The 27,883-nt window shown below is 42.2% G+C and overlaps 1 protein-coding gene across 1 annotated transcript in view; it reads right to left on the reverse strand.

The window, feature by feature from the left end:
* The window catches only part of CACHD1 (cache domain containing 1), a 198,828-nt gene that overhangs the window by 10,994 nt on the left and 159,951 nt on the right, over window positions 1-27,883 (reverse strand). The window contains exons 10-24 of the mRNA XM_040627205.1: window positions 26,507-26,656; window positions 25,589-25,712; window positions 24,700-24,817; window positions 20,721-20,889; window positions 16,270-16,412; window positions 15,467-15,648; window positions 14,471-14,581; window positions 8,904-9,026; window positions 7,513-7,612; window positions 7,304-7,420; window positions 4,976-5,136; window positions 4,561-4,647; window positions 3,610-3,726; window positions 2,335-2,486; window positions 632-793 (exon numbers count right to left, since the gene is read on the reverse strand). Of these exons, the coding sequence (XP_040483139.1) occupies window positions 632-793; window positions 2,335-2,486; window positions 3,610-3,726; window positions 4,561-4,647; window positions 4,976-5,136; window positions 7,304-7,420; window positions 7,513-7,612; window positions 8,904-9,026; window positions 14,471-14,581; window positions 15,467-15,648; window positions 16,270-16,412; window positions 20,721-20,889; window positions 24,700-24,817; window positions 25,589-25,712; window positions 26,507-26,656 (2,016 nt within the window). The remainder of the gene's footprint in view (window positions 1-631; window positions 794-2,334; window positions 2,487-3,609; window positions 3,727-4,560; window positions 4,648-4,975; window positions 5,137-7,303; window positions 7,421-7,512; window positions 7,613-8,903; window positions 9,027-14,470; window positions 14,582-15,466; window positions 15,649-16,269; window positions 16,413-20,720; window positions 20,890-24,699; window positions 24,818-25,588; window positions 25,713-26,506; window positions 26,657-27,883) is intronic.

Genomic DNA, 27,883 nt, shown 5'->3' on the forward strand with positions numbered 1-27,883 from the left:
TTTTAGGGAGGCCGGGGACGGCCATTCAACGGTTTTGTCCTCGGAAGCGAGCACAGATACCATATTTAACTGTTGGTATGGAAACCACGATTGCAGATTATTCATGTTGTATCTGACTTCAATTACTTATACGATTCAAGGGATGTGATTATTGCTTTGAATTGTGTTCATTCACAGTATGTAATAACAGTGGCAACAGAACGGATTCACGGTCTTGCCACTCGTGGCCTGGGCAATCTTTGCTTCACCCGTCTGGAACAGCAGAGACAGTACATCGGAGCCGAGGGAAGCACAAAACTCCCCACTCAGCATCCCAGCTCCCCCGCCTGCCTTATTCCAGACGCGGGCCGAGGTAGGCTCATGCTGCGGAAGAGGAGAGAGCATCGAGGGATTTTCTGGGGAATCAAGACGAAGCTCGCAGGGTTTAGACACTCAAGAGTGAGCCACGGGCTAACGGAGGAAAGGGAGCTTTGGGGACTTGCGAATTCTACTCCATGGAAGCGGAAAATGCAGCGTGCTGTTCTTTTAAGCGCTTGGCAGCTTACGCCATCAGCTGCTACCCTTCCAGCCTCAGGAGGACACGAGGGAGGCTGCTGCCCCCTGGAGGAGTTTGGATTCAACTGGAACTCACCTTGGGCAGCCAGAGGAGACATGTGCTGATGACTCCGGCGATGAATCTGATGGCGGTAGGCGTACACAGCAAGGACCAGGACCATGATGCAGCCCATGATGCCTCCGGCCACGGGACCCACGGGGGCACTTTTAATCATGTTCAATGTGACCACCTCATCACCTTTGTTCAAATAAACAAACAGATGTCCCTTGTAATGATTTCTCAAGTGTGGCAGGAAGTGAGGATGGGGGTGAGATGGGAAGGAACAGAGCAAGGTGGGGTTTGGTGGAGACGAGGGCAGCTACCCTAAGTTTTGAAGGAATCAAAGAGAACCCACCAGAACATGGGAGTAGGGCCTTCCTTTAATCCCTGGTCCTCAATGTAAATGCTGGTTGCTCGGCACAGCAAGAGCACCCCTGGCAAGGACCACTAAAACCAGTGAGGAGATGAGAATCACTTAAATATGAGCTGTCCAGGTCCGAAAGCCGTGCTCCCTGGGTGTGGACTACTTTTGGAAGAGAAGCCATGTAGTACAGAGGGGAGGGCAACGCGAGCCTCTTAGCACAGATTTATTGTACCTGGTGTCCTTAATGCCAATGGATCCATCACATGACCTCTAAAAAGGATCACGTTTCAAAGCTTATGGGTTCCCTTTATTTTTATTTATTTATTTTTTTAAAGATTTTATTTATTTATTTGACAGAGAGAGAGACAGCCAGCGAGAGAGGGAACACAAGCAGGGGGAGTGGGAGAGGAAGAAGCAGGCTCATAGTGGAAGAGCCTGATGTGGGGCTCGATCCCATAACGCCGGGATCACACCATGAGCCGAAGGCAGACGCTTAACCGCTGTGCCACCCAAGCGCCCCTATGGGTTCCCTTTAAAACACGATTTGCAACCCCACGCAGGAGACTGCAGGCGGACATACAAAGGGATGTCTTAGAACAAGGTCACTTCAACTGTGTCCTCACCTGGGTCAGGAGTAACATGTGAGCTCAGGACCCTTCCTCACATAGGAGGAGCTCTTCTTCTATACACAGGTTAATGTGGGGAGATGTTAAAAAAAAAAATAAACGTTTAAGTAGCTCACCTGCCAGGTAAGCTTTAGGGCCTTGTGCCAGCTCCAGAAAGACATTGAGGAAATCTTAGCGGAGGTAGGCAGGTGCTATTTTTGAGGTCTTGGGGCCTGATCCCAGACATGTTCCTCCCTACAGGGGCCCTGTCCCCCACCCTAAGCTACCCAGACCGCATTAGATAGCTGTGGCTTCTGCTGACCCCAACACCTTAAGAACTGATTTGTAGCCACAAGACTTTGGCTTTGCAAATGTTGTAAGGGCAGGCTGCAGCAGGAGACCGACGTGCAGTGGTCACTCCACCCACCACTGGCCCTGTTCTCCTGACAGCTGGGACTCACATTCAAACCAACCCCACAGTTCAGCCACGCAGGAATCAGGCCTGATATTTCTCAGAACAAGCTTTACGGGAACGAATTCCAGGCCTGTAAAATTTGGCAGGAAACATGGCTGCTTACCCTGCACAGAATATCTAGCCAGCTTTGAAGGTAATTATCTGCCTTGGTTTTGTAACTAAAAACGACTGGCAAAGGAAACAGGAAAATAGGGTAGAGGATCATTTTTAAGAGTTGTATCCTAGTGTAGAGGCAAAAAAAAAAAAAAAAAAAGTATTCAAGAATCAAAATATTCCGAGTTCCCAACAAACATACCTATTGCTCCCATGTCATCCACATAAGGACTTTTGGCTCCCACGATCCCCCCGAAGCATTCCTTCTGGGGAGCACAGTAGGATTTGTCCAGGTGAGTCTTTCCATCGCTGTCCACCATGCACCATTCACAATCCAGCACACCAAAGCAGTCCCTGCCAGAAAGACGATGCTGAGCGTTGCAGGAAGCAGGGCCGGGCAGGACAGCATATGGACTTGGGCATCAGACAGCTCTCAAGAGCTCCATTACTTACTAGGGCCGTAAGTCCTTGAGCTTTAGTTTCCTTCCCTTATAAAAGAAGACTAGCAACAGTCTGCCAGGGGATAGCTGTTTTATGTCTCTCAACAGCTTGGAAAGGAGAGAAATAAAACTGTTCTCTCTGTGGATCATACCACAAAATCCACACATCACGGATTAGTACAGGATTATCTCAAGTCATCTTAAAAGACCAAATGGCCCCAAGGTTTGTTAGATTTTGGCCTGACCCCATGTGTAGGGTCATTTAAAAGAAAAAAAAAAAGAAGGAAGGAAACATGGTCAAATAAGTTGGGGGAAATAGTAGATAAGAAAAACAGCTTTCCTTACTGCCAATTTCTTAGAACTTTGAATATTTAAGTGCATGACTTTCTAAAAGGATACGTGCAGTGTTTCTCAAATTTAGCTGATTTTGAGTTACTGCCTGACACCCCAAATTCTTCTACCTGATACCCGACCGTTTCTTTGCTAAAACACGCACTAAACGTAGAACTGGCTGCCCCTTCCACCCTGACTAGCCCAGCACAGCCACTCTCCCCATGACGGCTGGTCCCAAACAATCCAGAGAGGAGGGACACGGAGTAGGGGACATGTAGTTGGTGGTTCTCAAAGCTACCATGAAACCTATCTGCTCTCTAAGAAAGCCGAACTGATGAGCTATGATGTGTCACACGCAGAGCTGGGTTCTGCTTCAGGAAGCCAAGAGTACTGCCCCCTCACCCTGGCTTCTTCGGGTCATGTCCCCTCTCATTCCTTTTATTCCAAGAGTAACTTTCCCATCCCCAGATGAGATGACCAACATGCAGTACCAATGCCAAGTAGCTACAACAAGTGGAAACTGGACAACATTAAACCTGCCGGGTAAAAGGCTCATAGGAATCACTTTTGGGTCTGAAAATATCAAGGAGAATGCTCAATACCAGTCGGAAAAGCTCAACGAGGCTGCTGGTCACCATTCCTTACTGGGTTCTACTCCCGCAGCCATCGTGTTGATGTAAAAGCAAGCACTGGGCAAGGCTTACCCACTCTCCATCCTCTGACTGCACCTGCTGTTGACACACTGGTGAAGGGCATCTTGCAGGCCAGGGTCAAGAGCTGTGTATGTCACTGGCTCCTGGTGGACCTCGCAGCTTGGGTTTCTAGGCAGGAGCAAGTCTGGAGGTTAGGACCAACACCACCCCCATTCCAAACTCATCCTGCCTCTGGCCCTTGATAGCATCAGACAGAGGAGGGTTTGAATCCTGGCCACTTAACAAGATGTAACCTTGGGCCAATCACTTAACCACTCTGAGCTTCAATTTGTTCATCTTTGTGTACAATAGAAATGATATATATGTGTATATAAATAAAGGAAGTCATAAATATCCCACAAAACAGGAATGTATATAATCGGAAAGTTATCTCCCTGACTTACCACTCTAAATCTTTCTTTTCTGAGGTAATCAATTTAACAGTTTAAGGAGGGTCCCTTTCGACATGTTTTTCTATGCTTAAACATACACCTGTGTATCAGTACACACAGGATTCCTTCATTTAAGTTCTACAGAAGGGATTTACCCCAATTTATCTAACTGTGTTCTTAAGATTTGTCACTAATATAAAGAATGCTAGATTAGGCGGAGGCGTGTGTGCACGAGAGGTACCCACAGATTGATCACAAGGTCAATTTGAAAACGAAGAGATTTAATGTGCATAAAGCATCTAATGCATGGCAGACTCTTAGCGAATGCCTGTAACAGTCTAACAGTTTTCGCATGGACCATATATAATTGTAAACATTTTCATAGCATTTAAATGTAAACCTGAAAGAGGACTTCATTTTAAGGCTTGAAATCTGACCCAGTGAACAGTTAAGTCATTAGAATGAATCACCTTCTTATACCACAACCCAAAACAAATCTATAAAGGAGGCTCCCAGTGTGCATGTGTACAACATAGAGATTACACACATTCTTGTAATATGTGTGTTTTACCGGTTCTCTGCATTGGTGAGGTTGCCGGTGCACTCGTTGACCTCTAGAGGGCACTCACAGGGACATTCGCATTCATTTTGTTCCATTCTGAAAGGCAAAAGGAAAATCACTATGCAGAGGGTCAATGACAAACTTTACATTGTACATGTACAAGAAGGAAAACAGAAGACATTGTGAGCTAATTAAAAGGGACAGTTAAAAAGAAAGTTAGGACCAAAGGTTTAAACATGTAATTGGTCTCAATCCATGACTCTTCGGCAAACCGCACAGCTGGAAATACCTCTATAACCAGGACCTTCTTCCTCTCCAGGACACACCCCTGTGCTGTTAATTTTGCAGATGCCCCTTCAAAATGACTGGCATCAGTTCAGATATTCAACAGTGGAGTAAAGAGAGGCCCCCATTGCATTTTTACCGGTGACAGTTGAGACAGAGCCGATCCACCATGCTACAAGCACAGAAGGCGAGAGAGTCGCACGTTTCATTGACGATGCCAACGAACGCGTTGGTTCCTGGGATTCTTGCCAGTCTGTACTTAGAACAGTGGCTGCCATGCACGAGGTTCGTCAAATCTCCCTAGAGACAATGGAGGTGTCAGAAGCGACAGACAACAATGCAAAGATTCAGTCCTACCATGGTGAAAACAACCCTTCAACAACCTGCTGAAAATAGCTTACTATGAAACTTTATTTCTGACTATAAAAGTAACATATAGCTACTGTTGAAAGCTGAAAAATAGAATTTTTTTCTTAATACCATCAGAGATCATTCCCAATTTCCATTTAACAGCTGTGTATATTTTGTTCTTTCATCTACGCTTATACAGATACAACTCTTATAGCTGTTTTTGTAAACTTTTTTTTCTTTTAACACATTACAACATATTATAACATGAAAATAAGTGCAAGAAACAATGAAAGACAACTTTGGGTAAGGAATAGTTTAAAATGCATTCAAAGGCAAACCTAATCCACCAGAAAACATGCATTCCCTGTCCCACCTTGGATAACAAACCTCTGTTCTTCTAGAATAATAAAATTTAAAAACCAGACTTGTTAAGAGTCCAGTTTCCTGCTTCCAGAATATTCAAATATTAAATAATATTTGAACAGAATATTTAAAGAACTAAAGCAAGCATCCCTTTCTTCATTCATTCTGTAACAAGAAAATGTGATTTCCAGCTTCTCGAAACGCCCGATTCATCTACCATACAGAAAACCAAAGATTCAAGAGCAGCACTGTGAAGTTGAATATGGTCTTTCTTTTCTGCATGTGTGTCCAATGTTGCAGGCCAACCATGTAATCCCGTGCTCATTTCCATGCCAGTCATCCCTTATATGTGTGTGCTGAGGATAAGCCGAACTCTGAGAATCATGGCACCAAATGGATTCTTAGAGGTCTAGATGAATTTTCCACTGCCTAGAAGATTGCTGCCTCTACTCTATCAGCAATCATGTAGGCCTATCGTCCTGTTAGCTCCACAGGCCAGAAATGTTCCAGTTCCATTAAGAAATTACTCTAATTCATCTTCCACTAAAATTTTGCGTTTCTGAACAATTTCTCCCAGAGTAGCCTGGCTTTGTCTGAAGGCTCAGGAACTCACTGTACAAATGGTAGAAGATACAGAGGAAATCAGACTTTCCTAGAAAGGCCTTACCTGGAAGCTTCCTTCTGATCACACCCAAGTGTGTCAACGTCTCCTTTAAGGAACGTGTTCCTTAGAATGGGGTGAAGTCAAAACAGAGTAATGACGAGTTCCTTTGCTTTGAAAGCACAATCCTATTCATCTATTCATTTTTTTTCAATTTTTATTTATTTGATAGAGACAGCGAGAGAGGGAACACAAGCAAGGGGAGCATGAGAGGGAGAAGCAGGCTTCCCGCTGAGCAGGGAGCCCGATGCAGGGCTCGATCCCAGGACCCTGGAATCACAACCCGAGCTGAAGGCAGATGCTTAATGGCTGAGCCACCCAGGCGCCCCCATCTATTCATTTTTTAAACTATTCTGTTCCCCAATTGTTTTTGCAACTGCTTTTTTGAGAGCTGGATGTTCAATCAACCCAATACATCTTTAAAATTTTTAATTACACATTTAATGATATAAATACCTATTCTAAATAAAGAGCTTCCTTCTTGTGAATAACTTTTTGAATGCTGGTACTGTCATTACCCGTTTTAATTCTCTCCCAGCTAAGATTATTTGCAAATTAATAAGAATATTCGTAAGATCTTTAACCGTGTCTAGGTAGTTTGCAGTTATCTCAAATCGAATACTAGAGTACTCTAAGCTACCAAAAAAAAAGAAGTTATTTTTAAATGATCTATGTGAGAGTTCCCATCTAACTGGGTGGATGACCAAGAAATGACCTAATTTGGCCTTAGGAATGTAAGGAGGCTGCATGATCTCTAGAAGACAGGAAGAGGGGAACACATGATGCCACACATATTTACATAAGAGTGTGGGAACAGACTGCAGCAGACATTTCAAAGGGCTTCGGCTGGGTGAGTCTTTAAACAAACAAAACCAAAACAAAACAAGTGTGAGACCTTAAAACACTCACTTCTCCATTCTGGGCTTTACACTCTGTACCGGACAAGCTGGGGAGCTGGACTGAGGGCCTGCCCGGTCATTCTGTAATCCTCAGCCAATGACACCGGCCAGCAGTCCTATCCAGCTATTAACTAGGACTCTGTTTCCTATTCCATGGTGGGATGGGATGTGAGGACGCGAGGGATCAACTTACCACAAGGCTGGTGTTGAATTTGTAAAACCTTTGGACTGTTCTGTCACTGAAGCTGTTGCACAGGTTTTTCTTTACAAAGTTGGGGTGGTTCAGGATATCGTTTGCTACCAAGGGCTCCTAGCAAGGCCAAGCAGACAGAAGACACAAGCCATGTAATTCATGAGCCACAGGCTGTGGGAGCATGGAGCTTTCAGCCTTGCAACAAGTACCTTGTGGGTAATATGCTGTTGTTCCACAGGTGCGTGTCCTTTGGGGTCAATGAGGGTTGGATGTGCCACCAGATAACCCCTGTCCTCCATTATGAAGCACCTGTGCCCAAAACAAGTGGCATCCATCAGTAATACACACTTTCTACACTCTCAGAGAGCATTTATCCCGCTAGCTCCGAAACAAGTTGCATCTATCTCAGTAAAAATTCAATGAAACAAATTCACTGAAGGTCAGCTGGCAGGCAGGCAGATAGGTAATTCTTTTTTTTTTTTTTTTAAGTGGGCTCCACACCCTGCATGGAGCCCAGAGTGGGGCTTGAACTCACAACCCTGAGCTCAAGACCTGAGCTGAGATCAACAGTCAGACACTTCCTGGAATGAACCACTCAGGTGCCCCAACAGATACACTATTCTTGAGCTGATAGATTACCTAGTGTACAGTTTACGATAACGAAGTGACATCTGACTCTGAGGCTACCTACTTAGTTCCTACAGAGTGTGTCCACTTAGTCCAAGGAAGATGGACTCAAAAATCTTTTGCAAGGATATGTAAGTGGCAAGTTTATTTGTTCTTCAGAGGAGGGAGACTCTGAAAGAAGTGGCCTTGGGTATTCATGGGCACAAACTTTAAACCAGCCATACAATTTCTTCTTTTGATGATAAATATATATAAAATACAACCTTCCGGGACATAAAAAAATATACTTGATGGAAACACTAAATAAGCAATGTTAGAAGTGCTCTAACCAAGACTACACGCTGCGCTATTTTACTCTGCATTCGTTGTAACAGTTTGCTATGAATGCTGCATTTCCCTATTAAGGGCCAATGAAATTCAGCAGCGATATGACGCAGGGGCCAAGAGAGCGAAATAAGAAAGCTATTTTAAAAAGCGGCCTGCATTAAATCAAGGGAATACCCTGGCTTTGATCAGACAAGTTCTTTTGAAATTAGGTGAAGACTTTTTTAGTTCCATGAGCCTCTTTCTGGGGAGATGTAAAAAGGAACAGTCCAAGTGCCTAAAATTCCCACAAAGACTTTGGCTTAATAACTAAGTTAATATCAAAAGTACCCTCCGGGCTTTCTAGCACCCAAGATCTGGGAAACCTCTAATTATTGACTCAGAGAGAAACAAGGGCTTTCAGAGAATTCTGTGCCACAGTTATTCTCCTTGTTATGAGACAAGTCTGTTTATCATGCCATTTATCATAAATGGCATGCGTCTTAGGAAAATGAAAGAACAAAAACCTTCGCAATTGAGCACCCAGGCCATGGACTGAATTTCTGGTCTTGACCATGACAGTGTGGTTGCCATTCGACCAGAGATACTAGACATCATTTTCTTCGTATTTTGCAGCTAGCTAGGAAATGGGTATCCCTGAAGGGCTTACCGGATTTTGTTGCCACCATCTTGGTTACAAACTGGTAATAAGTCCATCAGAACCTTGTAGAAGTATCTAAGTGTGAAGTCGATGCCCATTACAGCCACAGTATGCCCGGAAGATAGCTGTGTACTTCACGTGGAAAAGATCAGTGAGAAAAAGAGGCATGTCTTATTTAAAGGTAAAAGTTATGTTCAATCATAAGCACATTGTATGGGACTAGAAATACACGCCTACTGTTCCTTCCACATTTTTCACCCCTATAAAAATGATCAACTAAATGACTGATTTAGCATAATACGGAGATTTGCTGAGAGAAAAACTTAAGGCTAAAGGTAGAATTTTCTAGTAAGAATGGCCCAAAACACGGGCAGCTATGGAATATGGCTAGCCCTGACTTTAGATGTTCAGTGGCTGGACTACTCTTTGGCAAGAATATGGGAGTGGCAGGAAGAGGCATCAGTGGGAAATTGGATGCATGACTACTATGGTTCCTCCCAACAGGGAACCTCTAGACAAGGAACCTGAGCGATCCCTTTAATTATTTCCCTCATTTTATTGATAAGGAAGCTGGGATCTCATAAAGGTTAATTGACTGGTGTTAGGTCATACAAAACTCAGTAAAAAACTAGGTCTCATTTTCTATGACACTAATGTTGGCTCTAATCAAAACAAAGCTCAGATTCTAGAATGAAACTCACCTGGTTCACAGGCCAGCTCCTTCTCCAATCTAAAATGCTACCCTCAGAAAGACAAGCACCAATAGGATAAAGTTGGGTAGTACCACATGGTGCTTGCTAACCCTTTAGCTCTGGAATCAAGCAGATCTGGGGTCAAATTCTGGCCCCTCCAAGTTTCCATTGGTGTGGCTCCTCGGAGGCTACTTGACCCTTCCAAGGCCCAGTTTTCTTATGAATATCTACCTCACAAGGCTGTCACTGATCTTCAACGACCCCATGTGTTTATAGTGCTTAGAAGCAGCCTAACCTATCCAAAATACCCAATAAAAAGAAGTTATTCTAAAGAAAACCAACTTAAAGCTCAGACCTGGACAGAGAGTCAACTTACTGTTCTTCCAGAGAAATGTTAGCTATATAAGAAGCATGGGCTTCTCACTTGGAACCTTGGTTCTTTCTAATCTATAATCATGGGCATTTGGAGGGGTTTGGGTTATTTGGCCAAGAAGCTCCAGTACCTTGGTGGCTGGGAATCTGCAGGGTTTACCCAATGTGGGACATTACAGGGGCCCGTCATTACTATCATCCATCTGCCTGATTTCTTATAAAGTACCAACAGAAAAATGGAGCTGTTATTGACAAAAATCTTAAAAATAGTAACCGGAAATCTCAGAAGAAACTTCCCAAAGTAAAATCACCTTTTGGAAAATAAAAACTGGGGAGTGAAATTAGCTTTGTTATGTAGACAACTGTCCCCTTCTGGTTACTGTCAACATTGATACTAACTTATATCATTCCCAACCCTCAACCCCCACCCCAACAAAACTCCCCTGAAAACCACTTGAAGGGACCTTGACCCACAACGAAATTTCTGTCAGAGCTTTGCCGTCAACATTGTGTTTGGAAGGAGATGAAGGAGGACCATGTTGTGGGATTATCTCTGAGAGGCTACTCCCTCAATAAGAGCTTTCTATTGCCCTGCTTGACTTATTTTACTTAGCAGAATCCCCTCCAGGTCCATCCATGTTGATGCAAATGGTGGGTATTCATCCTTTCTGATGGCTGAGTAATATTCCAAGCAGAGAAGGACAATTATCATATATGGAACATAAGGAATAGTGTGGAGGACCACAGAGGGAAGGGAGGGAAAACTGCATGGGAAGAAATCAGAGAGGGAGACAAACCACGAGAGACTCTGGATTCCAGGAAACAAACTGAGTGTTACAGAAAGGGGGGCGGGAAGGGTAGCTGGGTGATGGCTATTAAGGAGAGCACTTGTGATGACTGGGTGTTGTATGTAAGTGATGAATCGCTGAACACTACATCACAAACTAATGACATACTATATGTTGGCTAATTGAATATTAAAAAAAAAAATTTCTAGTGTTACTGAAGCCACTTAAATTCTACCACGGAAGAAATCCAAGACTTGGTTACCTTACATGGGATTTGTGTTTTGTAGCAAATAATGTTTTACTGAAGTATCGGTCCAAAGAAGTCTAAACCTCTCTTACTTGTCCAGGAAAGAGTGAGAAGTCTAAACAGCAGGTGTCATTATGATAATATTTACCGAGTGTTCACAATTTATAGGTGCTTTGGTGGGCATGTGAGTACATCATTTCAATTGCTGCTCACAAAAACTTTATGAGGTATTATCATTTCCAGAAGACTGAAGCTTGGAAACATTAAGTATTTGGCCAAAGTCACACAGTGAATATCTAGAGGAGGCAAGACTGTAAGCTCGGTGTCTTCAACCTCAGAGCATAGGCCCCTAACCAGTATGTCACACGGCACCTCCTCAGAGATGCAGAACATTCAAGAGTTTCCAAGCCATGTTACGTGACCTATTCAATTTTCTGTGACAACGTCAGGAAGGAATTATAGTTCCCATTTTATAAATGGAAAATCAGGCTTAGAATGGCTAAAAGACTTAGACAAGATTGACCACCTTTTACTTATGATGGAGAGGCCAGTTCTGGCTCTTCCTGCAGCATGGTTGCTGACTCGGTGAAAAATGCAACTCAGGTTTTTCTGGGACAAGTTAATTTTGTTTTTAAACTCCCCCTGTATACCTGCCATCGGCTCCACTGTGATCGACATGCTGAAGGAGAGGCATGCATAGTGCCCATGTAAGTCTAGCATTCATATTTTTACCTGCATTTCAAAAATGTGCAGTTACCATAGCAACTCATAGAGAATACCGTAGAAAAATCAAACCAAGCCTACATTTCAAGGTACAAAGGACCATGCTGTTTGCAGCACTTCTGTGAGATTTTCACTGCCAAAGACTCATTTGACCAGTCCCTTAATCGCTGACTACTTCGTCATCTCTGCTGGCATTAACATTCTCCAGACAAGGCACACTCAGATTCTCAGGCTATTAATAATGCTCACGGAAGAATCCCAGGGCAGTTACCAGGACAAATGAATGCTGAGTTAGAAAAGCCCCTCCCCAAGCAATCAGCTATCACTTCTGAAAACCAAGGCTGAATGAGAGTGTTTCGTGACTAGGTGAACACTAGCTTAAGTTCTTTTTTCTGACCTATTAAAATGCCAGAGGGTTAAGGCAGAAATAGCATGATATTAAAAGTAATTGTCACTTATTTGGCACTCAACATTGTCAAGTACGGTGCTAAACGCTTCACGTGCATCATCTGTAATTCTCATTGTATCAGTTCAACATAGGCACCGTCACCTGTCTCATAAATGAGGCTTTGAGAACTCATGGAACATCGTCATAATACAGGTATTCAACATTTATCAAGCCCTCACCATGTGCCAGGTACCGTTCTAAGAGCTTCACGTATATTATTTAATGTAATCCCTAATCATTTGAGATAGGCCTTAATATCCCTCCTTCATAGGTGAGGGAATCAAGGCAAAAAGGAATGTGTGTACAGTCACAGAAGCAGTAAATGGCAAATATAATTTTTCAGAGTAGGATCACATCTTAGGAGGAAGTTACATTCTCAGGTTGGCGCATGAGACCAAAATCACTGGTGATCGCCTGAAAAAAGCACCTTTCACACAGCCCATCTATCAATACACCCACTAAATGAACAGTTGCTGTGTTGACAACCAGAAGTTGCATTCTAAACTATGCTGAGTGAAAAATACACAGCTCTGAATAATAAAAGTCTGCTCAGTTATAAGGCAAATGTTCAAATGATCGAGTCCACGGGACTGCATATTGATCAAGGCAAGAGCAGATATTTATTCCTGGGATACATTCTCACTAAGGGACCAGTGGACAGAATCCAGGATTGAAGCGGCCATTTTTCATTCTTGTTAAAGTCACAAAGCTAAACTTGTATAGGTTAAGCACGTTATAAAAAGTAGCCAAATAAGGGAACTGAACTGATGGTTTTTCTAACTTGAAATCCCATCATATTTCCCTCTTGCTTCATTTGGGCTGACACCATAAATATTTATAAATCAGCTACATGAACCTTCTTCCACTCATCCAAATTTTAACAAAAACTTGTACACAAATGTAAAAGAGCGTTAAAATCTGCACCTCCCGGTGGCCACGCCCCCCCCCCGGAGAAGTACTGCATAGAAGGGAAAGATAATAGCACTTGATAACGAGTGGCAGGTGGCAGAGCCTGATGGAACAAATACCAAGTTAAGACACACACACAGGCAGTCATTCTCTTCCTGCCACCCCCGCCCCCAAGATCTGAAGCCCAGCGCTGGCCCATTGTCATTAAAGACCAAGGTGACTGCCATCTCCTCAAAGAAACCACCTTTGTTTACTTTTTTCCCAACTGATGAGAATACATGGGAGAGATGTCAAGTCTCACTATGCAGACAATAGTAGGTATATGCCTGACAGATGGTCTGTTAATGAGAACACTGAAAAGTTCTGTTCTAAATGAGTATTTCCTTGTTTATATGTGACAGAGCCACGCAGATATCGTGCCCTGCAAAGCAATCACTATTTGGCTGGCGGCAGGCCCCTGCTTTCCACGGAGACACAGGTCATGATATTGAAATTCCAACACAGTACTGCCTCCCACTTCTTGCTCCCAATGAACTTGCGTTAGAAGAATTCTCCTGAATGTCAATCATTTGATAAATAATGAGCACCAGTGAAAAGCATAAAGTTAAGCAAGAAAAATCTGTCTCCCATAAATTTTAAGGCATCATTACGGGTACCAGCCAAAATATGGGCTTTCTTGGTTGCCAGGGAATAAAACACCTATTTGTATAATGAAGGGATTAAAACAACATGTGTGACTTGTCTTTCGGCCCAACATTTCACTGCCGTTTGTAGCTTAAATACTGAAACCTCAAAGGCCTGAAATATAAGGCACCCAAAATATATTTACAGTGATACTGACATTTAACAGCATTCTTGGAAAATCAATTTGCAAAGTGCCTTTTTAGTTTTCAAGAGACAGTAGAAGGACAAAATGACAATAACCACAAACTCCAATATAATTCTAAAAAGTTAGACCAAAATAAAAGAGGTAATAACATTGGGGTCTCAATACTGGTTTTTCTTCACTAAAAATGCTCCTTTGCTTAGGAAAATGCTCTCTGGTAGTAATTGTCAGGTTCTTGCTGGGATTTCTTTGACTGGTTAAGAGTGGGATTTCTACAAACTGCCCTACTGAACCTAACATCTTTTTCTCCTTCATAAGAAGAGGGCTAAGAGCTTTTCATCAACTCAACCACACGATAACCTTGTGAGGCAGGTATTATCCCCATTTTACAGATGACAGGAGGAAGCTCAGGGAATCCTAAATGACGCAGCTGCAGACGATACTCAGACTCCAGATAGCCTCCCATCAAAGGTCATGCTTTTGCCACTAATCCTTGGTTGTCTACTGGACTTTCAAGTTTTCAAAATATCCTTGACGTGTTTAAAAAAGGACTAAGAAATTAAAGTATTACCTGGATGAATGGATTGTGTGACTGATGGTTACCACATAGCCGGCTCCTCCAACATCTAAGTAAGGGCCAGTCAGAGAAATCAAACCTGGATTAGCTACCGCATGGAGATACCTAACGGAGACAAGAGAAAGTTGCATTATTTTAGGGTATGAAAAACTACTCTGTAAATGTCAGACAAGTGAACCTGTAACTCTAAAACATATTTATTATAAATTGTGCCTATGTTACATGAGAGTTCAAAAGGATTCCTATCTTTTATCGCTGACTGTAGCAACACCAGAGGTCAAGAAAATCTGAAATTCTTCTGTAAGAGACGCTCAACTCAGCATACATTTGAGCTTTTCGTAAGATCTATAGATGTTTTAGAGCCTAACATAAAAAGAAATCAATAAACGAAGTAGAAACAAATACAATCTGGCCCATGAAACTGCCCCCTGGACTGGTATGGACAGTACAAATGACAGCCGACTCATGACTGACTCGGTTACTAAGTAGCACAAGACCAGAAATCCTGTTTTTATGCCCACGTTGCCCCCTGTTATATCCCCTGACAAGCTTTTGTTTTTGAAAATCTGAGTAAAAATAAAGCCCAGAGGTGTAAAAAAAAAAAAAAAAAAAAAGGATTTATACTTGTTGATTTTTCATAGGTCACAGATGGGCTGTAATTTGATGCCATCACCATGTGCAGGGACGTTAAATATCCCCACTACGGCATACTACACGCAAGGCAGGACTCAAACAAAATGCTAGGGACTGAAACGGCCAAGTACAAAATATTTCGGTCTCAAAATTTCAACGAAGAGATAAAAACATCGTCGACAGAGGAAACCCACAAAGCTGTTGTTAATACTGCATTAAGGAAAAGATGCAAGAATATGTTTTCACTGCCATGAAAGTATCTTCTTTACTGTGACTGCCTGAAGTTGCTTTATGTACTTCTCATGTCTCTCCAGGATTTGGGGGTAACCTTTGATAATGGAATCCCCTAAAACTCACCATTGTCTCCTTGTGGGATCAAATGCTTTGTCCATGAGGGAACCAGGATAAATTCTAAGGACGCCATTGGGCGTTGCTATGTAACGGCGGACAATGTACGTGTTCAGGCTACTCATTTCCATTTGTGTCATCCATTCATCTGTGACGTGGCTGGTGGCCATTACTTCATTCCTGACAGAGAACTGGGAAACAAAGGAAGACATAGCGGGGATCCTTTAAGACTCACATGAAAAGAGAGTGGGCTGCTGGCAGGGCTTCCCAAAGCTCTCTTGCAGAGAAGCCAAGCCCAATTACTTCTTAAAAATCTTTCCACAGCAGATGGATACAGCCAAACTTGGTGAAAACAAAAGCTTACTGAAACACAGTCAGTGGATTTGTGATTTACTCAATTGTTCATCTGCGTTTAAGAGGAAAGATCCCATAGTGAAGCATTACACACACACACACGCACGCACGTGCACGCACACACTCACCCAGCTAAATCTCTGCTCCTTCAACTTCATTTTATCTCAACAGACCATAGGGGCACTTTACTTCTTTCTCCTGGGAAAAATGGGGCTGGGAAAGTTCTACCGATCTCTACATCACACCCTCCCTACCTAGAAAACCCCTAGTGCATCTAAGGCCTGAAAGAGATCCTTCATCTGGCCCACAGGGCTTCTTAATCCGTCAGAAGGGTCATCGCCAACCAGCCTCCTGGGGGCCACACACTGCCTTTCTGGCTCTCTAGCTGAGAGGCGCAGGCCCAGAGCTGGGCTTCCTACTTCAAAGGTTCCCTGAGAGCACCCCCTCCCAGCACTCACTTTGAGCCCCGGGTTAGCAATGAGGCGGGTGTTGTCGCTGAGATAGGCCGTGTAGTGCTCCACCATGCGCTTTGTCTCCGGCTGGCTGAGGTGTTCGTAGGGGGAGGAAAAGCTGCCAGCAGACAGCATGACAGTTGGACTTTCTGAAAGAGAAGCAAACAAAGCAGGCCTGAGAACGCGGAGACTTCATCTCAGGCCCAAACAAAAGCATCACTAAGGCTCTGCCAATCTGTTAGCCATGGTGGCTTAAAGCCTTCCATAAGGAAAGCAAAGGACTCAACACGAGAAGGAGTGAAGAAGGAAAAAAACGCTCATTCTCTCCCTTCAGGGGGTTTGCAGTCGTGAGTGGACCACAAGAGACACGTGTACAACAAATACACATGCCTAAAATGGCAAATACTCAAAGTATCTTGGATCTACATAGGATATCTTACACTTCCTAGGACTAAGGAGGCAGCATAGGCCATGGAGCCACACTGGGCTGAATCTGGGCTCCACCATCTCCTGGCCATGTGACATTGGGTGAGGTTGTAACATATGTGATGCTTTTGTCACCTGCAAAGTCAGAAATTATAGCACCAAACTTACAGCGTTATGGTGAGAAGTACATTGGTTAGTTTATGCAAGCAAATGAGTCGACAAATGTAAAGCATGTAGGATGGTGTTTGGCACATACCAAATGGCTTGAGTGTTAACTACTGTTGTTCATATTAGTACTGATATTTCAAAAGAATGAAAAATGGAAGAGTGGGGTCAATGCCAAAATAAAAAGAAATTATTCTTTCAGACAGGGATAGACAAACTTGGCATAAACAAAAAATTATAGAAATAGAATAGTTACTGTATATAATTTAATTGCTGGTCCTATCTAAGAGGAAAACTCAGTTCTCTAAGACAGAAATCCTCACAATGAATTATATTATGAAACAAAAACCCTACATTCCTGTCTGTGTAATTTCCCGCTGTTCAATTAGTTTTAGAAGCTTTCGGAAAGCACTGTCCACTGTCCTGTGTCTAATCTCATTTAAATCTATAGGTCATTTTTCATTCCTTTGGTTGGTTCTCATACTGCCTTGTTTCCTTGTGGCCTGGCTATCTCTGACTGTGCAGGACATTGTCCTTAAAAACAAATTTGTAGGAAGAGTTTAGTCCTAACAGGATGGGGGAGGTCCTTCCTCTAGAAAGGACTGTTATTGGATTCTGCCAGGCACCAAACTCCAGGATGAGGCAGGGTGGTAAGGCAGACAGAGTTCTCAATAAGACAATGGATCACTGACCTGAGTGCTGCACTGTGGGATGTAGATATTCAACTAAACCACGACTAGTTACTGTGTGAGGTTCCTTTGACCACTCAGACAACAGGAATCCCAACTCAAGGGCTTCTTCCGTTTCAATTCACACTTACCCTAAAGATATAGTTCTTTAGGACCTCTGCTAAAACATGTATGCACAGTGGGTGAAAGGGAGGGTTTTCTTGTGTCAGCCTCCACATTTTGGGGGCCTTGCATGTGATTTCTGCCTCTCCTCCTAACCCTAAGAAGCTACTGCCTAAAGCACAGTTTAATTTCCTAGTTGTTTCTTCGGTATTGGTAAACAGGTGCATTGCAAATGCGGCTTTAAATACCGGCTTTCTCCTCTGGACACTTATATTCTCCTAGACTTCAGTCCAGTTCCTAGCTATCATGTTAGTTCTTTGATACTTTTCAGAAAGTTTTTTTTTTCAAGTTTCCATCCATTTTTAGTTGTCCTCAGTAGGATAGGTCAGAATTACGTAGTCTGCCATTATCAGAAGAAAGTGTTTCCAGTGATGCTATGTCTGATTTAATTCTCATGATACCACATGGGACAGCCGGGGAGATTAGTATTATAGTCCTATCAAGGAGAAGAAAACCAGAAGCTTAAAAAGGTTTGGTTGCCTAGCAGCGTGCTATGGATTCATGTGCACATGCTCATGGGGCCTCCTGGGCACAGATACACCAGAGAGAGAGGATTTGTCCCTTGCAAAGAGCTTAGGAACCAGTAAGAGAGACTAGAAATTTTTAAGAAGAGGAAAACAACAAAATAAGAACAATATGATAATATAATAAATATCGAAAGGCAATCCATAATACTTCAGAGACAAGGGAGTAGGGCCAGAGGTTAAGGGGACAGACAGTTTGCGAGTGGGCCTTTCTTGTAGTGACAGAGACTGGGCATTTGAGCAAAGGCTGCTGTAGTACGTTGGACTGAAGGAGAGAAAAAACCAAGACAAAGGACCCAAAGCTTTATGTCTAGGAGGTAGACACATGAAGCTACACACATACATGTATACTTAACCACAACGGATGATGTACACTTAAAAAAATTCCTCCTTGTGTATCAAGACAGCCAATGTCCCTCCTTCAGTCCTCCTGATGGGGGTTCTGACATAGATTCAACACCTTACCTCAAAGTCCCCATCACCGATGAAATTAGATGGAAACCACTTATTTGCCATGGTCTCCCTTCTTTTTCATTCCCTTTCCGTTATAGTTCAAGTATCTTGCTTCGTTTTCATTACCAACTGTTACTAACCTGTCCTCGGTGACCCCTTCACGTTGTCCCGAGGAGGTCCTACTGCCAAGGTGAGGTTGGGTGGTATAGTGGAAAGACTGCCCAGTGAAAGTCAAACCCTGGCCTATGGCCTGTCTGTGTGACCCAGAATTAATCCATTAGTCCTATGTCAAGTATTTGAGTGGATAAACTTGACGTTTTGTGAGCCTCTCTGTGAGGCAGTACTGCCCAACTGGAATATGACGCAATCCTCAAGTACACTATAAAATTTTCCAGGAGACACATTCAGTAAAAACAGGTTAAGCTAATTTTCCTAGTGTATTTTATGAAATCCAATATACCCAAAACATCACTTTAACATGTAATCAACGTAAAAATTAAGTATTTTGCATTTAAAGTAAATCCCAACTTGGACTGGCCGCATTTCAAGTGCTCAACAGCCACGTAGCTAGTGGCTCCCATTATTGAACAGTGTAGCTAGAAGGGATTGTGCAAAGGAAATTGAAAAAAATCTAAGCTTGAGCTTTTTTCTCATCCAGCAATACTATTGCAATTCCCGGTCTCAAATTTCAAAACAGTGACCTCATTTTTATCCGTAGTTATGTTGAGCTTGTTCCCACAGCATTGGAGAGAGTCATGCCCATCTCGGCTATTCAGTGAGCATTTCTTAAAAATGTGAATTAAAGGGCATACGTGCTGTTTTGTGTAAAAGCAAAAGACAAAACCTCAAACCTACTTGTTTGAAAACAAACAAACATAAAAGCCAACCTTTTTTGACCGACCTCTCTGGCCTTCCTCAAGTTGTCTACACTGCTGCCACAGACGAGACGACTCAGTCTGGCCTGCTCTCCAGATCTCATAACCAGGCAGAAACTCTATAGGACGGAATTTAAAAGATGGAACCCAAACACAAGGGTCCTCGTGTGGCATCTGGAGACTGGTGACTTCTATCCGTGATCCTCTTCCTGCCTGCGCCCCCTCTACTCAGTTTGCCCGTTGTCTAATGAGTCTTAGTTTTTTGAACCCAGAGAATTTTCAACAGTGCAAAAGAGAGCGCCTGTTTTACAGTACTGTGAGGACCACTCAAATGCCTAGTATGTGCCTGGCACAGGGTGGCATGCAACTAAAGAGGTGGCGCCTTGGCGTGGGAGGAGCGTGAGTCACACTTCAGCCTTGCTACTATCCTCCTCTATAATAGGTTAATTCAAACGATGAATGCAAAATACATGGTTCCTACAAATGTAAATTCCCTTTTCCTTCCTTGGAGTTATTTGCCTATTTCCTAAGCTCTTTTTGAAGACAGGGACCTGTGGTAGACCCAGATATGCTATATAGGAATGCTACCCTTGGACCCCCTTTACTATATTCTCCACCTCTTACCCTGTAGCCCTGTATCCCCTTATCTCTGTGTATCTCTGTGTTTGTCTCTAACGGGCCGTACTGGTGACTCTCTGACTTCAGGCTCCTAAAACGTCTTTGCCTAGCATTAGCAGAAAGCTGAAAGATAAAAGGAACACGAAAGTCCAGCTCCCTCTCTTGAGTCTGGGCAACTTTCAGCACATTTATACTCCAAGGCTTTACACTCCGGGATTAGGCTGAGGCTGGAACTTCACCTAAAATCAGACTCTTGCTTGCTTTCTCCTCCTTCGCTATCCTATTCCCCTCCCTTCTTTCCTCGTTTCTTCTTAGAGCCCATCCTTAATAAACTAACACACAAATCCTCGTCTCATTATCCGCTGGAGAACCAGATCCAAGGCAAGGCCTCAAATCATTTTCACATCTGTATCCCCAACTGGCACTGCTGCCATTCAGTATCTGGGTTTTTGTGGTTTGGTTTGGTTTTTTAATTCAAATGGATATTTACAGTGAGTTGCTATGAGGCAGCCCACAAAGGAAGCTGAAAAGTGCAAGGGCTTTACCTAGAGTGGCCAGCTGTTTGAAGTGAAGGCAAGCACTAGGCTGGCCCAGGAGGTCCAGCCGGTGGTACAGCAGCTTGCTGCTGGGGACAGTGTTGAGGTTCTTCAGTTGTTTGACAGGTATTTCCGGTTGTATCACCACAATACAGAGAATAAAGGAAGTGTCTTGTACCTGGAAAAATCAATAAAAAATTTCTAACACAGAAAATAAAGGTTCCTAGGGATAGTGACTTTCTCTACATCATTTTCTGCTCTGTCTCTGTCCCACATAGAAAAATATTTGATGAGTGAAAGAAAGCCATGAAGATGGGGTGATAGAAACTACCTCTGGCAAAGGTTACATTTCCTAGTTTCTGTTTTCCTTTCTGATGAAGGGAAATTAATGTCTGTAACAGAAAATCATGTAGCTAATAAAGGGATTAGAAAGGAGTCCCTTTGGAACAGCAATCTTTTTGCTTCTCTAGGCTAACGAATCCAAACTGGAACATGGCATAGGAATACAGCACTTACTTCTGTTTGGGTTTGAAATGCATTTTCGACACAGAGTTGGTTTTGCAATGAGTATTCCGAGAACTGACTGTTTTGAAAGCCAGTTACGAATATACACATGCCTCTCATACAGAATCTGGTTTATCCATGTACTCCCGACTAATGCTCTCTCCTTTCCTGGTTGGAGACGAACAGGATCTCGGACTCATGAAAAGTACAAAGCCTGTCTGACTTGTCATTTCAGAGCACAGTAGGCAAACATGCTATAGCTTAGCCTAATTTACTAAGCTCATATGTACAAATAGGAATACTTCCAAGTTCACTTGGCTTGTAGAAAAAGACGCTTAAACAAAGTTATTGGGAAGAGTGTCCCCCAAAGAATTAAAAAAACCAAGGCAATCTACTTAATTCGACTTCCTTAACTGAAAAGTACAAGATAGCCAAACGTCTGTAAGTCCATTATATAAAGAAGACGGGCACATTCTAGTTAGAAGATGGCTGGTCAATAAAGGGAAAGTGTGATAACCAGCTAAGTTAAAACTAAAGGACAGTGAGAACTAAAGCAGCCCAAAGGATTTACGTCATGATCAAGGAGAAATTTTTAAGTAGGCAGGTTAGAGTTAAGTGTAATTTAGGGTTTATGAAGAGGGCTGCAGAATCCTTTTCAGCACAGGAGAAATCTGCATCTCTGTGGGACTGCTTCCAAGCACTGCTGCCAAGGGTACTAGGTTAGATTAGCAGATTTAATCCTTCCCCCACCCGCCTGCTCCTCCATTAGAAAATGGTAGTGCCCCCTAGTGGCATTTATGATTTCCCCTCTCCCTATTTCACGTAGTCATCCTTGGTTTCCTGAGTTACATGTTCCAAGGAACTAAAAGACAAAAACTTTGCCAGAGTGACCAGAATATAATTGTAGAACAGGATAATAGACCCTCACTTGGGTCTATTCTGTAGGAGAAAAATTAAGAGGTCCCCTAAGCGTCTAAAAGCAACACTTCAGAAGCAGTTCCGAGCTGGAAAGGAAAACGGATTTCAATACAGGTCTTTTTATCATGTTCTTAGGTGAAAAAAGAGTCTTTGCATTAAGGACCCAGAATATACCTAGAAGGGCTCTCCATGATTGGGGAGTGGATTTTTTTGTTTTTTTTTCACTGATTGCCCATGGGATTCATGTTTTGAAGCGAGCCATGCCTGTGTCACACAGGAACACTCTAATACCTTCTGAAGTCAATCCTTTCTTCTGCCTCAGCATGCAGCCTCCTCAAATGCTCAAAGACGGACTGGGGCGCACAGTGACAGAGCAGTAATCTCTTAACGCTGCTAACATAATCTCTCACGTTCTATTTAAATTAATTCAGTGAAATAATCCATCAGTATCTGCTGTATCTATGGATGCTAAGCAGTTTAAATCATCATTCTCAACATAAGCTGAATCTCTTTGAATTATATTTAGTAGAAGAATCCATTTTATTCCTGAAGACAAGAGGAGTATCTGCTCCCCTGCTCCCAAAAGTAACAAAAAGGAACTTAAAATTTTATTTGTTCATATTGCAGGGTAACCAGGCAAGCCTCTTTAACTTCTATCTCATTGTTTATTACCTCTTTAAGTTTTCACTGAATAGTGATGTTCTTGACCACTTTGGAACTCTGAGAAAGCTAACACTTCTACCTGAAGTGATGACACGATCAGAGCCAAATTTGGCTACACGGAATGGCCAGAATTTATTGATACCACTGAAGAAAACCTTAAGAATACTTCTTTCCAAAATGTTAGCATTGGGTTTATTCACTGTGCAAAAAAGGTCTTAAAAATACTCATATCTCCTGCTTTCTCTTTATTTTCTTAAGGATTTTATTTTTCAGTAATCTCCACACGTGGGGCTCGAACTCACAACCCTGAGATTGAGAGTCGCATGCTCCACCAACTGAGTCAGCCAGGTGCCCCATCCTTCTTTCTCTTTGAATGCCAACACATATTAAGGGAGATATTTTCTTGGGATGCAACTGAGTTGCTTTCAATCAGGACAGACTAGAGGTACACGACCTCCCAATTTCAAATACAAAATATTTTTCAAAGAAGTGTTCTGGCGTGTGGCTTACCCTTTCTGATGGGAAAATTAAGCAATTCATCCTTATCTTGAAATTTATAAAAATAAGGGTAGATGGTGCAATTATTCTTAAAAAAAAAAAATCCTGAAAATGAGCTAAAAGAGTTTCAAAATAGACTCCGACCGCTTGCAAATCTCTATTACCAAACAATAAAATATCAGAATTAGGCTTGTAAATTGTGAATTTCTCAAAAGATTTATTATTTTGTTTGCTTTTGTTTTCCTTGTAGAAATCAATGTCGTCAGAATGATGCTTTAAGAATGGAACAAGAAGAAGAAGAAAAGAATGGAACAAGAAGGTCGGAGGAGAGTCCTATCTAATTAGGGGCCTGTTGGCTTCTGCCAAGTCCTAACATCCCAATTCCTATCATTCCAGACACAGACACTGGATCGAGTTGTCGGTCCGCATCCACCACTGGACTGGGTGCTGAGGGCAGAGAAAGCATCATTCCTCTTGATCCTTCTTAGCTCACTGGAAATGTTCAGTAAGTCATTCTTAAAGGGATGAGTACGCAGCTCCATTTGGAATCAGTGGGTGAAACACCAGATATGGCCAAGTAAGGGAATCTCTAATAGGACTGCATTTTAAATTTAGTGATTAAAAGGTGATGATAAAAAAAATCAAAGTCCACTCAGCTTTTGGCCAATGATAGGACAAAGGGCCTCACAACAGCATCTCTTTTCAGCTGGGAAGAGGGAGTAAAGGGCAGGCACATGGATAACACGGGCAGTGTGCGCTCGAACCTTTGATGCTTGACGCCTGCTATCTGCATGAGGCTTGTCAAAGGGTGCTGAAGGAAGTGGGGGCTACAGGCGGTCACGAGACTGTCCATCTGCCGTTGGCGAATATGAATAATCCAGATTCTAATCTGAAAGTTTCTTTGCTTTGGAGAATGTCAGTAGAGGGCATTTATGCTTTCGCATTTCCTTTTCAACCCCTAACTTCCACAATCTGAGTTTAAAATGATAAAAACAACAACAAAGAAAACACCTCACTGGATATAATCTCAAGGTATATTGATAAGAGGACCGTCCATCAGTACAGTGCAACACCGTACAGCCAGTAAATGTGCATGCACACGCCCAGATAGAGATGCCTGTGTATGAACAAAAAGGTTCTGGAAACTGATAAAAGTGGCGGCTTCTGGGGAACGGCAGGTCAAGGGTGGGAGAGGGGGAAGGGCGAAGTTCACTTTTTCCTTTGTATCCTTTTATACGGTTTTACTTCTTCCACATGCACAAGGATTGGTTTTACACACAAAAGAGGAAAAAATCTCTTCTTTTTCCCCATCGTTTTAAAATTGATGAGCAACATTATCAGATCTAAGTTGCCCAGAATTCCCGCATAAATAGCAGCTCCTCAAGCGAAGCGTCCTGCAACTCACCATCTTCCAGGCATAGCTCACATTGTAGGCCTCCTTTCCAGTGGCTCTCAGCTTGTTTATATGCCAAGACAGGGATGAGTTCACAGGGACTGCGATGATCTGACTGCCCAGAGGGAGGCTGCGTTGGCAACAGAATGAAATACTTCAGGCAAAAGATAAAATTAAGCACTTAATTAAAGGCAGGGAAGAAGCTGTGAGTCAATGACCACCTCCTGATTTTGAAAAGCAATGAAGCTCATCGCTTTTGAAAGAGATAATGTGAAATTTTCAATTTTGTAAAAGCATGATGTCAGCTCAGCACTAAAATATTCCTTGCTCTCTACCCCCCCCCCAAATTCTAATTCTTTCCAGAGACAAACTTGTCTCGAATCACTGTCATTAATTTACAACCAATGAGCACAAAGACCCATTTCTCTATAGGTTACCATCTGCCAAAATAATGTATCACGGTTGGAAAAAATCCAATCTGTTTTTTATTTCAAAAGAAAACGTTGTATATGATTGTGCTGTCAACTTGGAATGGACACTATTTTGCCAAGCTAGTTTTTGGCATGCTGGAAAGCTGGTCCTCAACTTAACCTTTTATTTCGCCAACATTTTTCAATTTAGTACAACTGGAGTTTTTCTTAAACGAGGTAACATATATCCGATTTTATAATTAATGGCAATGTGAACACAGAATCTGACTTACATTTTCCCTAAGTAATAGTTTTAAGAGACCTTACCTGTTGTTATAAAAAGTAAATAGAATTTTAGCTACTATTCTTACGAAAAATTTAGAGTATACTTTTAATAACATTAATTTATATACTTGTTTTATATCCTATAATAAACATTCATATTTGACCTCAAAAGGTCCAAAATACTACAACTTTCACCTTTTCCTTACCTTAGGATATTTTGCCGAACCAACTCAAATTTTGGGATATTTTCATAATGAATGATGTCAGTATGAAGTGGGGGTTCTGATAGTAAATATGGCCTGGTGAGAGATGGGTGCATAAGTGTATACCCTGAAATAAAACAAAAATACACGCTATGGGAAACATGCTGGGAAGTGCGGATTCTAATACAAGTACCTATCATACATTTGAAATGCGGGATACTCTGGGATGACTGCCCCATACGCAACATCTCAGCATGTAACTCACCAGTCCAATAAAAACTGAACTGGTTTTATGTGTTCTTGCATAAAACTCTTGAGGTGTAGAAAGATGCCTTGAATTATGGAACAACTGTCCAATCAAGAATATCTTCGAGGTACTGGTCATTGGGTTTTGTTTTATAAAAATGTTCTAAGCTATTACATAAAACTTAATGCCAGTGAATTTAAAGATAATGATACAGAAAAATAAAATCCTTTAAAAAATAAAAAGCATCACATTTTACATGTCATTCAATCCTCAAGTCTAATTTCCTGATGTTTAAGTCACTGTTACCTACTCCTTAGCACAATATAGAAACAAATGCGGTTTTGTTTTGTTTTAAAGAGAGAGAGAATCTTAAGCATGCTCCGTGCCATCATGGAGCTCAATCTCATGACCCTGAGATCATGACCTGAGTCAAAATCAAGAATCGGATGCTTAACAGACTGAGCCAGCCCCGTGCCCTAGAAACAAATGCATCATTTTTAGATTCATTCTGCCATCTTTATGGTTTCCACTACAGACGAGCAGTTATAGGTCATACTATTTTTCTATAAATACTGTAATTTTCCTACTTTGTGGGTATCAGAATATCTACAGATAATTTTCTTCAGGTTACAAAAAAAGTCATTCTTTCCCATGACTAATTTTTAGCAGATTACCTTTGTCATCTATGAGAAAAGTATAGGAAGCCAAAGAATCTTGGTAATACGTCACGTCTTCAAGGATGTAAGCCAAGTTCACGTCCACACCTACAATTCCCAGAAGTAGGTTTCCAAAATAACAGGGTTTACTGACAGTCATTATCAAACCTATGGGTTAAAAACAGAACAATCCAAAGGATAGCAGAGAAGGCACCGGACAAAGGCTGGAGCTGTGCTCTTGTGAATCATGAAGGCTATGATCTGCCATCTCAGTTCTGCTTGGAAGAGGCGACCTGTGGGATTCAGGAGCCGACCACTAACTCTGCAGACAGTGTAAGTGAATAAGATTGCAGGGCATGGAGAGTCTTCCGTGGGGTTCAGATACCCCAGCTAATTTTGGAGGTTCAGATACCCCAGTTAATTTATACATTTTCCACTATTTCTTCACCTAAAAGGACAGGACTTTCCAGATCAGTGCAAAACATCAGCAGCACTTACTACCTGATTCTGTTTCCTCACTGGGGAAGACCCAATGGAATGTGAAAGATCACTGCTCAAGGACTCTGAAAATTTGGGTTCTAGCCTAGCTGTGCCCCTTTATGTATTATATTATACATAAGGCATGGACATAACTTCTCTGAGCCCCAGTTTCCACATCTGCTTAAAGTACGCAGTGCTAACTGCTTTACTGATTTTTAGGGGTAGTTAGATAAAAAAAAAAAAAAAAAGCTTTAAAAATATAAATGGCATTCTCAGCTCACAGGCCATACAAAAACCCTAGGATAATCAGGACAGGGAAAAGCAAAGGCAAAGAAAATGTACAAGAGGAGAGAGCGTGAGTAGTGGGGTCAGTACGTAGCCCTGAGCATCAGGACAGCCGGGCTCTCCTCCTAAGTTAAGTGGTGCCACCTCTCTGAACAGAGTCTCTTCATGTGTCAGAGACAGAATGATCCCTAGCAACCTGAGCAGTGCCACAGTCCCATGGTTCTAAATAAAACTCGAAACAAAAAGATGGATGGTTTCTCTCCATCTTACACTTATATTTTCCTGTGCTTCATGGTAGGTTCACACCTTAACAGCATATCAGAAAGCCATTCTTCTATCAACACCCAGGAAAGGGATTTGGATACCTGCAAATAGACTTCCACACAGAGAAACCCATATGAGGTCCACTCAAAGTATCATTCATCTTGTCGTGGTCGCAAAGGCCAATTAAATGTATCACTTGGTAGGAGGAAGTGCATACAACACCGAAAAACTCTGTGAGAAGTTATGCCCAGTTATAAGATAAGTTCTGGAGATATGTAATATACAGCATGGTGACTATAGTTAACAATACTGTATTGTATATTTGAAAGCTGCTAAGAGAATAGTTCTTAAGAGTTCTCATTTCAA

Source organism: Ursus maritimus, unplaced genomic scaffold (assembly GCF_017311325.1).
Source record: "Ursus maritimus isolate PB19 unplaced genomic scaffold, ASM1731132v1 scaffold_12, whole genome shotgun sequence".
NCBI classification, from domain to species: domain Eukaryota; kingdom Metazoa; phylum Chordata; class Mammalia; order Carnivora; family Ursidae; genus Ursus; species Ursus maritimus.